Source organism: Rhineura floridana, chromosome 15 (assembly GCF_030035675.1).
Source record: "Rhineura floridana isolate rRhiFlo1 chromosome 15, rRhiFlo1.hap2, whole genome shotgun sequence".
NCBI lineage: Eukaryota > Metazoa > Chordata > Lepidosauria > Squamata > Rhineuridae > Rhineura > Rhineura floridana.
This window is the reverse complement of record NC_084494.1, coordinates 34,516,658-34,531,456: the sequence shown is the minus strand read 5'-3', so window position 1 is coordinate 34,531,456 and position 14,799 is coordinate 34,516,658. Positions and strand designations below refer to the sequence as shown.

The 14,799-nt window shown below is 46.7% G+C and overlaps 1 protein-coding gene across 5 annotated transcripts in view; it reads right to left on the bottom strand.

Moving 5' to 3' along the window:
- The window catches only part of ACTN4 (actinin alpha 4), a 107,749-nt gene that overhangs the window by 32,214 nt on the left and 60,736 nt on the right, over window positions 1-14,799 (bottom strand). For 3 of the 5 annotated variants that reach the window (XM_061597798.1, XM_061597800.1, XM_061597796.1), the window contains exons 4-8: window positions 10,750-10,836; window positions 9,295-9,382; window positions 8,174-8,252; window positions 7,457-7,538; window positions 5,591-5,676 (exon numbers count right to left, since the gene is read on the bottom strand). In XM_061597798.1, the coding sequence (XP_061453782.1) occupies window positions 5,591-5,676; window positions 7,457-7,538; window positions 8,174-8,252; window positions 9,295-9,382; window positions 10,750-10,836 (422 nt within the window). Of the gene's footprint in view, window positions 1-4,626; window positions 4,713-5,590; window positions 5,677-7,456; window positions 7,539-8,173; window positions 8,253-9,294; window positions 9,383-10,749; window positions 10,837-14,799 lie in introns of all 5 variants that reach the window. The other 2 variants (XM_061597799.1, XM_061597797.1) reach the window with 1 other exon arrangement.

Genomic DNA, 14,799 nt, shown 5'->3' with positions numbered 1-14,799 from the left:
AGAACCCTGATGTCCACCAGCTGCAGCAAGATATAAATGGTGGCTCAGAAGGCATTGCCCAATGGCCTAGAGCGCACGGCTGCCGATTAGTTTCTGGGCTCAATGCAAAGTGCTGATTTTGACCTACAAAGCCTCAGGACCTCAATACCACAAAGACCACCTCTCCCTGTATCAAGCACCCTGGACCCTGCGCTCGTCATCAGAGGCCCTTCTTCATGTGCCACCTGCACAGGAGGCTCAGGAGGTGTCAACAGAATAGGTGGTGGCCCCCGCTGTGGAATGCTCTCCCAAGGGAGGCATGCCTGGCACCTTCTTTGTTCATCTTTAGGCACCAGGCAAAGATCTTCCTTTTCACTCAGGCCTTTGGCCTTTGAGGTATGCTGTCTCAGTTTCTTTCCTTTCAGATTTACGCTTTTAGGTTGCATGTTTTAAAGTTTGTTACATTGTACATTTTAAAATCTGTTTTCTATTGTATGTTTTTAAACCTGTTGTAAGTCGCCTAGAGATTGTTGAGTATGAGGGGACCATCAAATGAAATAAATAAATAGTACTGCACCGTAACAGCGAGACAATGGTGTGACTTGCATACGCAAGTACAAACTTTTATCTGAGTTATTACCAATCAGGAATCCAAAGAGCCTGATTTTGTGAGAGAAAGGGGGAGGACATGATCCTTTTCTCTCTGCGGGTGTTGCTATTGTTAAAACAGCTGGGAGCCAGAAACCCCTGCTGATCTACGACCTGCTGCAAATCTTCCTGCATTCCACCAGCAGACCCTGATCTACCTTCTTCCCACCATGCTGTAAACAAGCCTTCCCCCAAAGGCTGCACTAACGGGAACTGTAGTCTAAAACATCTGGAAGGCACCACCAGGCTGGGGGAAGGCTGCTGGTAAACAGTAATTCTCCGACATGACTTCTTCGTCAGGGCCGGTTTGACCCAAACGTCCGATTAGAAAAGCGCAGGAGTTTTTGATGTTTAAAAGCAGTAAAAAATATGGGGCGCAGCTCAGACTCTGCTCTAAGCCAGCTAATTCAGCAGGCTCCCACGCAGACTGCCCAAACAATGCAGTTGCTGCCTGGAGCCCAGGAAGGCAACACACACAGAGCCACGCTGGAGAGGCTGCTGGTGCTGTTACAAGGCAGCTAATCAATCCCAGCTGATGCCAGCTGAGCTCCCAAAGCCTGGAATCAGACACAAAGGACAATAATAATAATGACTGGCAAGGCTAGAAATTCACACAGTCCAACCATCCCCCCCCCCCCGCACACAAAGGGAGCACCCGATTGTGAGCACCACGGGTGCAATCAAGTTCAGGCGAGGGGGGGGAAGGGGGGAACTGTCCCCTCTAGCTGGAATATGTAGAGAGATTTGCTGGCCAGGGAAAGGCTCCACTTCCTGTCTATAAAGGATTTACACGTTCAGAGCCAATAAATTAACTTGCGCTTTTAATGGAAAACACTCCACTAAACTTAGCGGCAGATCTAGTATGTTAAGAAGCTGCTAAGAAAAAGAAAACACACCAAGAAAAAAACCCCACGTAGACACAGTGCAATGCCCGCCTTTTTAAAAGCATCCATTGGAGTGTTTGGGTGAAGTCATTTCCCTCCCGGCATTATGCATTCCTTCAACGCTGAGCGGCTGAGGTGAACTTTCAGGCTTGCTGGCAGCCAGACGCAGCCAGTAAAAACTTGTAACGCAGTCGTCTCCTACAAGCTGCTCCTGCTCCTTCATGCCACCTGATGCAGCAGCGAGATTCTGCCTGGAGTTCCCAGCAAACTCCAGTAAAACCAGATTATATTTGCCAGATACAAGGGACTGAGGCCCATCTTGGAAAGGACCAAAAGGATCTGGGCCTTTCTAGACATCCTCCAAACTCACCTGACGACATCAATAGTTTTATACAGCTTCAGCTCCAGAGATTTTATTCCTCTGCCCTCAATTTTAAATAGTTTTGTTACAGCAATGTTTTGTTCCCTCTTCTGTTTCATGGATCAAAACAACATGATCTTCATACCCTCTCATAAATTGGGACAATCAGAAAACAGAACTAGAATTAATAAATGGTTTTAGAATTTTGCTTTCACATTTTTCAGAGCAGGGTGAAGGAGAAATGCAAGGGCTTTAAAAAGGAGGGGCATTGAAAGCCAGTGTAATGTCGTGGCTAGAGCAAAAGTTGGGAACATGTCGTGTTGAACTCCAGTTCTCATCAGCCCCAGCTGACCATCAGGGATGATGGCAGCTACAGTCTAGCAACATCTGGAGGGTCACAGGATCTCCATCCTTGGGCTAGTCTTAGGACAGAAACCCAGGTTCAAACCCAGGCTAAGCTATGAAGATTACTGGGTGACCTGGGCCCAAAGACCACTTTTCAACCTAGCCTACATCACAGGGTTAAGAACATAAGAACATAAGAAGAGCCTGCTGGATCAGGCCAGTGGCCCATCTAGTCCAGCATCCTGTTCTCACAGTGGCCAACCAGGTGCCTGGGGGAAGCCCGCAAGCAGGACCCGAGTGCAAGAACACTCTCCCCTCCTGAGGCCTCCGGCAACTGGTTTTCAGAAGCATGCTGCCTCTGACTAGGGTGGCAGAGCACAGCCATCACGGCTAGTAGCCATTGATAGCCCTGTCCTCCATGAATTTGTCTAATCTTCTTTTAAAGCCATCCAAGCTGGTGGCCATTACTGCATCTTGTGGGAGCAAATTCCATAGTTCAACTATGCGCTGAGTAAAGAAGTACTTCCTTTTGTCTGTCCTGAATCTTCCAACATTCAGCTTCTTTGAATGTCCACGAGTTCTAGTATTATGAGAGAGGGAGAAGAACTTTTCTCTATCCACTTTCTCAATGCCATGCATAATTTTATACACTTCTATCATGTCTCCTCTGACCCGCCTTTTCTCTAAACTAAAAAGCCCCAAATGCTGCAACCTTTCCTCGTAAGGGAGTCGCTCCATCCCCTTGATCATTCTGGTTGCCCTCTTCTGAACCTTTTCCAACTCTAGAATATCCTTTTTGAGATGAGGCAACCAGAACTGTACACAGTATTCCAAATGCGGTCGCACCATAGATTTATACAACGGCATGATGATATCGGCTGTTTTATTTGCAATACTGGTTGCTGAGAGGATGAAAAAAGGGGGGGAGCCACAGCTGAAGTCCAGTCAATATATACAAATAATATTTGGAGGGGGGACACCGTGTACACCATCCTTTAAGGAAGTGGGGAATTAAATAATAGTAACCGGAAACATGAGCCAAGACGATGCATCTTGTAGAAATGCAAGGAGTAGTTTGACATGGAGGGACACAGGCTAACCTTCCCAGAAGTAAAATGCCAACTGAGAAGTCAAATAATCTAGCCAGGGGAACAGGAATGAAAGATGTTAACAGCCATAAGTGTAGATGGAAAGGGGTTGATACATGTGCTAGGGAGAGCTGCATAATGAGCATGAAGTGCGAGGCCAGGAGTTCTGTGTAACCTGAGGCAGGGAGACCCATGCAGACAGTGGCTTGGAAGACAGGTTTGCCACCTTCCAGTTCCACGCTGCAGACAGAAGCCAACAGGCTTGGGGGGGGGAAGGGATGGGGGGAAGGGATAGGCTTGAGAAGCAGAACTTCCTACAACAGGGGCGTGCGCTCACTGCACAAAAAAGAAAAATATGTTATCAGATTTCTTCACCCAAAAATGAACCTCTGCAATCTGCATAAATTATGCAAAGCAGGCAAGTTGACATTTTTAAGTACAATTCACTCTGCTTCTGCTAATAAAGGAGCACAGGACTGCAGGTAATAATTGGACCTGCAAATCCACTCACAAAATCAGAAGCTGGCAAAGCTTTGCCAGGAATTGCCCAAATACAATCAGAACTGGAATATTGCTTTGGTTAAAATTAAAAATAAAAGGTAATGTTCTCAGACTTTGCACTTAGTTCCCCAAGTCGTGTTCTTCCAGATTATGGTGGAGAAATCAGGGAACACGCACCACACTGTGTATCACTTCAGATGAACGTGGTCCACTGCCGTTAACTGCTGTAGAACAGCCTTTGCTAACCTGGTGCTGTCTAGGTGTTTTTGGCTACAACTCCCATCATCCCTGATCTCTAGCGATGCTGGCTGAGACTGATGGGCAGTTGTTGAAGCCAAGTCTGTGTGGTTATTTTTCCAGCCAGAAGGAAGATGCAGACATTAGTTTCAAGCGAGACTTGCTGGGTTAACTCCCTGATGTCTCTTCAGAAAGTCAACGCCACACCCTGGAAACTCTACTGCCCTGATAACGCATTACTTAGGCCCAGAGTTGCACGGAATTTCATCTAAGGTGAACATTTGAAGCAAATCTAGAAGTTGGTTCTCGCCAGGAGAATTTTCAGAGGAAGCCAGAAGAGTTTTAACTAGCAGAGCCTCACTGGGGTCTTCATCCATCCCTAGCTTATCACCCAGATTTTGTACCAACAATAAAATCAAAACCACCCAACATTCTAGCCTTGTTGAGCCTTTGCACAGCCCTTTCATACAAGTATAAACACAGTGCTCCAGAAAGTTGATTAAAGAACATGTTAGGGGCAGCTTAAAGTAGTAAGGTACCTTTTCAAAGCAGCAGCGAACAGCCCCACCCAGCCAAAGCTCACCTTCTGAGCCCCAGAGAAAGCATGATAGAAGCAGGAGACGTAGGTCATGATGGCCTTCTCATCGGGCCTGAGCGTGCCTACAATATCTGCACAGGAGGGAAGAGAAGAAGGGAAGCAGAGTCAAGGGCACAATGCAAGATCCTCCAGGCTCCCCTCTGACATGCAGCAGAGGAGGGGTGGGGCAAGACAGGGACCCAAACCTCGGCTGGGACAGGACTCCATAGCAATAGATCTCCTCCTCCATGGTTCAGGCAGCCCTGGAAAAGTTCAAGGTGCCTCTCAAAAAGGTTCTCTATTCTGCTCCCAAGAGCTCTTGAAATGTAGGACTGCAAGACTTAACTGACTTACCCTGCAACCCTGTGCATGTTTATTTAGGACTGCAGCTTTAATCAACTACAGCTGCCACTGATCCACTGGTAGGCGCCCAGTTTTAAACAGTTTGAGTTCAGGAGTTCACTTGTTAATCTGGAGCAGCTATTTTGGCTCAGGTGTGTTACTGTAATAATGAGAGGAAGAGTTGAAGGCTGCATTCTTCTCATAACGCAGCGTTCTTTGATTAAATAAGCACATTCTCACATTTCCTTCAACTTCTCAAAACGACACCTAGAGTGAGGCTTTGGAAATGTGCAAATATATTGAAATTTAATTGGTTCATCCACTGATTTAAAAGGCAGATGATTAGTCCATGAAAATACCCACTGGTTGGCAGCTGTTCCTGAAACACCACAGAGACAGCCCCTTTAAGTAAGTGGTTTTAACTCCACCAATTGAAGCTCTCCAATTATCTTAAGGAGGGTAGAGATTTTGAGCTAAAGATGATCTAAGCATGCCTTGCCCTGAACTAGCTGAGGTTTGGGTTCCCGATAATCTGGAAGTAGCTGCCCTCTGCAGAGAAGTCAGAAGAGTGCAGGATGCTGGAAAGAAGAGGAGCTGTTAACGGTGAAGGCTCGGCCACTTCTGGTACCTTCTGAGCGCCAGAGAAGGCATGGTAGAAGCTGGACACATAAGTCATAATAGCCTTCTCATCAGGCCGGGCCGTGTTGACAATGTCTGAAAAGCGAACAAGAAGTGTTAAAAATACCAGGAGGCAAGACTCTCCCCACCACCACCCACCCTCAAGCACTGTTGGGTCTAGCCACTTCCACCAGCTCTGGTGTCCCCCTGCAGGCAAAGATTCAGCCTGGAAAAAGTTAACACCAATAAGCCAGTGTTACAAGTGCAAGGAGAGCCAGAACTGGAAGTTAACTACTTGTCCAACACAGAACTTGAGCCAAGTATCTTAGATTTATACTGCACTGCCTGCCAGAGCTCAAGGCTGCTTACACAACTGATGCCAAGCCTATTCAAGGTTGCAGAGTTTTTACAACTATGCAGTGGTTAACCTCACTTGCCTTTTCCTCTAAAGAAGAGCTTAAATACACAGATCATGTGAAGAATGTTGAGGGGATCTAATAGAACTTTGTGGATACCCACTGGAATCCGATCACTCCTGCTTTATTTTTGGGGGTGGCTCTTTTGCCCTGGGTTTTCCCCATAGTCACCTAGGGCCTCGGGGCAGCCCTACTGGAGGAAGAGAGGCTGCTATTATTATTATTATTATTATTATTTCTCACCAAAGTGACTCACAGCAACTTATATTTTAAAAAAAGGATAAAAACACACACAGCTGTGCAAAGCCTCAGAAAAAGAAACATTAAGGCAAATAAATAACTAAATAAACAAAAAGCTGAGGTTTGCCCTTCTGGCTGTCAGTCCAGTGAACTGAAGACCACATGAGTGTCTGATTGGCTAGGAGCAGACTGATCCTTCCCCTTGGATCCATCAAAGCACATGTGAAGTATGAGCTTGGAGGAATTCCTTAGCGTGTCTCCTTAAGGAGGCTCATGGCTCACTTTGGAAACCAGGCTCAGGACGCACTGTTTACGCTAACCAAGAGACAGTCTATCTAGAACTGGAGCAAGATCAGTCAGCTTGCTGTGAGATTCAGTAGCTAGCAAGTTTTACACTTCGTACTGGACCCTGAAAATGTATACAATAGTTGTAGAAGGCTGTATGCCCCCTTGAATAAAGTATTACTGTTGGAAAAGCTGCTAAGAAATGTTAAAAATCCTTGCAGCTCAGTCTCTCTATATCTCAGTGCTCAGGTCTGCAGATAAATACACAGGTTTGCCAGCCTACCAGGATGCAATTTCACATGTAGCAGAATGAGGTGGCAAAGTCCTGAGGGGAAAGAGTGGGACTACATCACTTCAGGTGGTGGTGTAAGCCCCACCCATATAACCCCCCCCCCGCCCAGCACATCAGGGAGGAAAGACAGCTGGATAAAACCTCTTTCCCCACCAGTGTTCTCATTTTCTGTTTTCAAGAAGTTGTAAATAGGGCAACATTCAAGATGCGACTTCACTACTTGCAGTCTGAAGTGATATAGTCTCTTCTACCTCAGGACTCTTCCACCTATTTCTGCATGTCTTTATCAGGCCTGTATCACAGTGTGGCAGATCTGATCAGGCAAGTTAACTGACCACAAGGAATTTGGATTTGCAAGGTGTGTGCGTGAGCAGATGTTGAACAGCTATGCACGGGTCAGTTCGACTGAAGGAATGCCAGTTTAACTAGAGCAAGGCAGGTAACCTAAGGCAGTGCTCCACAGTTCTCTTTGGGCTTCTGCAACCCAATCCTACTTATATGGAAGTACAGAAAAAACATACTTCAGTGACAAGGACTTCTTACTATGGGGACTGGTTACATGACAGCCCAGATGCTGTTATGAAATTTGCCTCTTGGAACCGGATAACACAGCCCCATGCTACTAGGAGAGACTCCAGCATACCTTCTGCATCCAACATCTTGGGAATGTCGAGGTATTTCTCCGCGACCTCAAAAGCATTGTTCAGATTCGTGACTGGATCATCCTGGAAGGGGAAATTTGCCAGAGAGCACAGCTGTTAGAACCAGTGCCATCCAGAACAAGCTGTAATCCTGCCCTGCCAAGCCAACTGGAAACGAAGCGTCTAAGGAAAAAAAATGTTGATCTGCCTCTTCCCATGAACAGCTACTGGTGACCTGAGGCCCGATTCAAACACTGCATTTCTAGCACAGCCAAAGTGCCTTGAGAACTCCCCAGGTGTGAGAATGCTTTAAAAATGTTCTTTCATGGATATAGGAAGGACTTTCCTGAGGCTTAATGATGCTCACAGTCATGGCACAAACTAGAGGTACTTCCCATACCACATGACCTGGCAGATCTACATGAAAAGTACATTTAAATATATCATGCAGCTGCCATGCCAAAAATGGAAGAAGTGAATCAGTTACCATGAGCTCAAGATTCTTTATCGCCTTGCTAGATTGTGGCTTGCCCCAGAACATCCAAGGAGATCCTGACCAAAGTGAGATTTGAACCCAACATCTCAATCCAGTGAGCTATACCAATTTCTGGCCTTGCTGAATTCTGGAGAGATCATGTGACATGATGCAAAAAAAAAAAAGAAAAAAAAAAGAGGTATTTCAAGTCCAAAATGAGAAGGAGCTGCTGCCACCAACATACCTTTCTGAGCTTGTCATACTCAATGAGTTCTGGTCTGTGTCTGTGGATCAAGGCATTAAAAGCAAGGCCATCCTTCCAGCTGTAAAAAGAAGCCCAAGGATACAGTTAGATTGTGTGGCTGTTAAGAGGGGAAACGGTGGCTTTAGTACAGCATTCCTCAAAATTGCAAGCCCCATCTGTACAGAATGGTGTTTTTACAAAAAGGCAATCAAAGACGACAAAACTGAGCAAGCATCATGAGAGTCACTAAAAATTCAGAACATAAAGAGTCCTGCTGAGCTAGACTCAGGATTCATTCAGAATTCTGTTTCCCCTAGTGGTCAGCCAGGTGTTTCTGGGAAGCCCATGGGCAGGGTTTGAGGCAAGAGCCTGTTCCTGCTGCCTTTCTGCAGCAACATGTATTTAGTACCCTACTGCCTTAGGTGTGACATAGCCATCATAGTCACTGACAGGCCTCACCTCCTCTGTGCATCTGCCTGTTCCCTTTTAGAAAGCCTTCTAAGCCAGGTGTGGGAGCCTTTGGTCCTCCACATGTTGCTGAACTACAACTCTCATAATCCCTGGCCATGCTCGCTGGGGCTGATGAGAGTTGTAGTTCAGCAACACCACTCCTGATCTAAGCCATCAGCCATCACAACATTGTGTCAGTGAATTCTCTGAAGTCGGTTATGCACTGGGTGAAGGTCTTACCTTCATCTGCCGCCCATTTATTTTAGTGGGTGATTGAGGGTGGGTGGGAATCTATCCAGTTTTCACACAGCATGGATAATTTTATCAGTTCCTATCCACACAGGCCTCCCCAATATCTGTATTTTCCAACACAGAGGTCTAGCCACAGCCTCCTGCCAGCACAATAACCAAGAACACCTGCCAGCCTCTTAAAGATCCCCAGCTAGCAACTGTTTCTATACACCCTGGGTCTCTGGCTTGAGCAGGAAGCATGATGGCTTTTGTTTCTTGATGGGCTGGTGTGCTGAGTTCATTAGAGAGCCATCCTCAGGAAGCGATTTCTCACAGTCTCTGAGATGGGCGAGGCTTTCTGCCCAGAGATAATCACCAGCTCAGTGTTTGGAAAAGAGCAGGTCAAAATGCCGCACAGAGGTCGTGCCTCGAACCGTTACCTGATGTGGAAGTTCTGCACATTCACGTTCTTGTAGGGAGCAGTCTTCCTCTGGCACCAGAGCAACAAGCCTTCCTTGGCCGAAGTCTCTGCACACAGAAGGAGGAGGAGGAGGAGAAAGGAAGGTACAGCGCTGTCCTTAGGAGGATGTGTCCCTGACATGGCAATTTAAGCTAAAGGAGCAACAGTGAGAACAGAACAGAGCCAAGACAAGACTACAAGCCTGAGAGTGGAAGGTCAAGGCACACAAAGCTCTGGGCTTGCACAAAAAGGACGGCTGCACATATGCCTCAAGGTACCTCACAGTGTATCTGTGGTCTCCTCCAAAACGAGAGTTAATTGTTTTAACTGAATTTAATATTGCATTTTTACTTTGTTGTGACCTGCCCTGGGACCTTAAGGTGAAGGGCAGGTAAGAAATCTATACTTGTTGCTTTTATTGGGTTGTATCCAACCAAATTTTATTCAGAGTAGCCCCACTGAAATTAATGGACCTAACTTTGTCATGTTCATTGATTTCAGTGGGTCTAGCCTAAGTAGGAATAGTATCAGTTACAACAACAAATTATTATTATTAATCATCATCATCACCATCGGAAGTGACAGATCTGAGTGCAGAACTGTTGTAGTCAAGGTGGCCTTTTCCTGTGAGGTATTTGCCAAGACCAAGACCAAAATAAGTGACACAGCCACAGAAGGCTTTACTGGCTTGCCTGTCTACAATAAAACACAGCTAGATAGATACACAGCAACAAACTCCAGATTCCTATCCTGCACTTGCTAAGCAGCGATGTGGGGCATCTGCAGGGGAGAAGTGGCAAGCAGGATGGGTTGGTGGGCTCTTCACCCTCTCCTTGCCTGCTTTTCCTTGGCAGCTCCTCCCTCAGACGTGCATCTTTGGTTGCTCTCTACCATGTCCCTGTGTCTCGGGCTGGGTAAAGCCGAGGTCTCTGCCAAAGCCACACCACAGGAGAAGATCACAGAGCTCTTCGCCTGTGCTTCAGTTGGGAATAAAACAGCTGAGGTGCATAACAGCCAGCGTGGGTGGGTGTCCTTAGGATCAGGGACTATATTGCTGGGGCATAGGTGGAAAGCTATCAGGGTGAGCCCCTGAAGCCTTCAGCTGCCTAAGAGCTGCATTATGACAGGCATTCCCAAAGCAAGTATTTGACAAAAAGCCAGAGCCACACGCTCAATAAAGTGAGGGTTATTGCAACTGACTGAGCAGCTGCATGGTGCACGATTTATTGGAGCTGATCTAATGGGAAAGAGGAAGTGGCTGAAGGCATGGGCACCGTCCTGGATCACCGCAACCCCATAATGCATTAACTGCCTGGGCTTTATCATTTCCCTCTCTCATACGTTAAGTGCAGTAGATGTATGCCTGGTGCCAACATGCTGGGAGAAAAATGCAGAGGGTACATCCACACGCAGCCTGTGCAAGGCTAGCCCTTACCTTCCACAGAGATGTCCTGAATGGCAAATCTGAGGATGATGGTCCAGATCATGCCAAGGGTCATCTTTGCATTGCCATCGACGATTTCTGGAAGCAGACAAGAAGACCGTTAAGGAAGGGAGAAAGGTTCTGTTGGGGACAGTTTGCACTTCTACAAGAAACAAGCCACTTGGTTGCATTTATGCTGAAGCATGGAACACACATGATGTACAAAACTAGAATTAATTCGCTCCAACTGTCAATTAGCTCAGGCTCCACCAACTGTTGGCTTCCCTGCCTTTTGTTCTACCAGGTCCGATGGGCACCAGCCACCACTGAGTTAAGACACCTCTGATGTAAACAAGCTAGGTGGTCTAATTGTTTAACTTTGAATAAGGCAACTTCCTACATTATTCCCCATTCTGTGAATTTTAGTTCTGGTTTGTTTGTTTAAAGCAAGTTTCTAGGCCTCATGGCTGTGAAATAATACATCTGGCACTGCAGGGGTAATACTGGTTGAATAACATTTCCAACTGGCTGTGAGTAGGACTTTGGTGTTCTATTTAGCTTCTTGCTGCTCCCCGTGACTAGGAGCAGCAGCATAAATTATGTAAAACAGCAGAAACGGCAGGATTATGCAAACGAACAGCAACTGTGCAAATCTGCTCAGTTTGCATGATTTATGCAAGCCACAGGATTGACTGAGCACAGAATTGTTTTGTGTTTGTGATGTACAGACTATAGACAGCTTTGCATTCTTGAGCCACCTAGGAAGCTTCTTTGTTGGTCCTCCAGTGCAGCCTGTGCCTTTTCTTTCCAAATGCAGACACAATGGAGGAGGAGACTGGAATGTTTTGGTTACCGTGAAGATTAATAAGGGATCCCTGGGAGCAGCCGAGCACAGAATTTCAGATCCAGATTTGTTTATTTGTACCTAGTCATTTTCATCACAAAGCAAGAGTTAAAATTTGGTCCCTATTTTAACATGCTAAAATAAAATTATATAAAACCTGAATAAAATAAAGGTGTGGGCAAACTTAAACTTCTGAATCTCCCTGGCGAGAGACAGCATTCTCCCTCTAACAGTCACTGCAGGTAGAAAAGACGCAGCTTAAGCGCACAATGTCACAAGTATCTCGAAGATAGCTAGAGCCACTCCCCAAACAGACAAACGCTTGGAAGTGAGAAGGATTGGAAGTGAAGATGCCAAAGGAAGTGCTGGGCAGAGATCTAAAGGGTGCTTGTCTTGGAGGGGGAGGGGAGGGAGGAGCAGAGAGGGTGCAGACTTTGGTGAACCTTCACTTCTCTAACGCGAGATGCCACACCTGATGCATTAACAGGGCACCTGTCAGAACATGCTCTGGTTTCAAGGACAGCTCCCTTTCCTCAGGTTAGGTCCCCGAAGGCAGGGGAGTTGATGCTGGATTGCCAAGGCAGATTCAGAGAGCTGTATTCTATTAGTCTGGTCTAGCATCGCTAGGAAGGACAATATGGTGGTAAGGCAAGATCCGCCCCCCCCCCCGACTCAGGAGCAGACCCTGTAGCAACTGTCTCTCTACCCCCCCCTTCGGATAAATAAGTAGAGGCAGAGGACTTCTTGCAGCTGCTATAGAAGAACCAAAGCACATCGTCTTGCTGGATCAGACCAAAGGCCGTCTAGTCCAGAAGTTCCCAATGTGGTGCCCGTGGGCACAATGTCATGCTCAGGCATTCCTGCCTGCCAAGGCTCCCCGCCTCTCCTAATTTTTATTTTAAAATATTGAGCTTTTTGGGAAAGGGAACTCTTTGGTTGGGATGGGATTGCCTGTTTGCAGGAGTGTTTCCTGCTTGTTTTGTCTATGTTTTATTTGTTTGGCTTGACTATCACCAGTTTTTCTCCTGTGAAACGGGTTATGCTGCAGAGCGTCTAGATTTCCAAGTGTGCCTCCAGGCACAAAAGGGTTGGGGACTCTGGTCTAGTCCAGCATTCAGCTTCTGACTGCAGCCAGTCAGGTGCCTCGGAGCAGTTCAGCAGCACAGCCTGAGGGTAGACGGCGTTCCCAATGCTCACCAGCATCCAGCAGGCTGCCTCTGAATAAGGCACTTCCATTTAGCTCAGAGGAAGGGAACCTTTTCAGCCCTAGGGCCGCAATCCCTTCTAGAAAACCTTCGGGGGAGGGGGCGAGATGCCAGCAGTGGGTGGAGCCAGAAACAAATGTGGGCGGAGCAACAAAAGTTCGTTTACTCACACATCCGTCTCTATTTTCTATCCAGAAAAGCAAGAAGCATTATCAGAGTTCAAGGACACATTCTAGCCGGGCAGACACTCGAGCAGGGTGCAAAGCAGGGCTGGGGAGGGGTGTGGCCCGCGCAGAAGAAACATGGCCAGGGATGGGGAGTTCTCTGGGGAGCGTCCTGAGGGCCCGACAGCGAGGTCTGGAGGGCCGCAGACCTGAGATTCCCCATTCCTGATTTAGTTACAACAGATGCTGCTCAGTTCATGACCTCCTTTTTTAAGTCATGGAGACCAGATGGCATATCGAGTCCAGGCAGTTCGAGCCACAGCAAGAACTGGATGGGCAAGCCCAAGAAGAAATCACCAGCCAAATCTTGGGTTGCAGAAGTGTGGCCAACTGTATCTATTTGTCTAAATCCAGACCGAAGTACAGTTGTGGAAATCTAGGGAGGGGTGGGGGCATGAGATCTCCAAGACCCCCTGCATTGTTTGCGAAGGAGTCTTCTTCTTAGTACAAGCCAAAACCAGAGCAGAGAGCCGGCCCAAGAGTAAGAAACTGAGAAAAATCCAACAGAAAAGAATTTTGGGGATTTTTGTTTGCTCGTTTTAAAGCATATAACACATTTACCGCCAGTGTGTAAATCTGGCAAAGCTCAAAGGAATATCGGTCACAGAAGCTCAGAAGAATAAAGGCGAATATTTGGAGGGGGGGATTGCATCACTAGATGCAATTAGTTCAGAGAAGTGAGCAGTAGACTCCCAGCTGACCAGCTGCAGGGAAATGAATCTTGCCCTGGGCAAATGACTCCATGGCTGCCCTGGCAGTAAAGTGTGTGTGTAGACTGCTCCTTCCTACTCCCAAACTCAAAGTGCTTTTCAAATTGCCTTGTACATATCTGCAGACACAGAGAGCAGGGAGACGAAACGATACTGCTGACTTGCCAGAGAGATTTGTTCAAGACCTGCAGCCACAGCCCATCACACTTACATGCTCTTTGGGAGCTTTATACTAAAGCTACTCTAAAGCTAAAATGATGAAACTGAGGTTAACATACTTTGGACACATAATGAGAAGACCTGATTCACTAGAAAAGACAATGCTGGGAAAAACAGAAGGGAGTAGAAAAAGAGGAAGACCAAACAAGAGATGGATTGATTCCATAAAGGAAGCCACAGACCTGAACTTACAAGATCTGAACAGGGTGGTCCATGACAGATGCTACTGGAGGTCGCTGATTCATAGGGTCGCCATAGGTTGTAATTGACTTGAAGACATATAACAACAACTCTATTCAGGTTTGCAAACTCTGCACACTAACTAAATCCTGCTTGCTGCCCTGGGCTCCTGCTGGGAGGAAGGGTGGGATATAAATCAAATAATAAATAAATGAAAATGGAAAAGGGCTGCCTTCAAGTCGATCCTGACTAACGGGCGACCCTATGAATAGGGTTTTCATGGTAAGCGATATTCAGAGGGGGTTTACCATTGCCTCCCTCTGAGGCTGAGAGGCAGTGACTGGCCCAAGGTCACCCAGTGAGCTTCATGGCTGTGTGGGGATTCGAACTCTGGTCTCCCAGGTCGTAGTCCAACACATTAACCACTACACCACACTGGCTCTCCAATAAATAAATAAATAAATAAATACATTAGAATTCTGTGCCCATGTAACCCATATACTGCGACCAGTATAAATTTGGGCAGTTTACAGGATCTCCTATTTTGCATCATTCATTCCAGTTTTGTGAGTCACGGGGAAGGGCAAGGAGTATGCAGGGCACAGGAAATGTTACTCAGCAACTCCTCCAACGTCTAAGATTTCAGCAGGCATTGTCCACACACTTTCAAGCACTGAAGA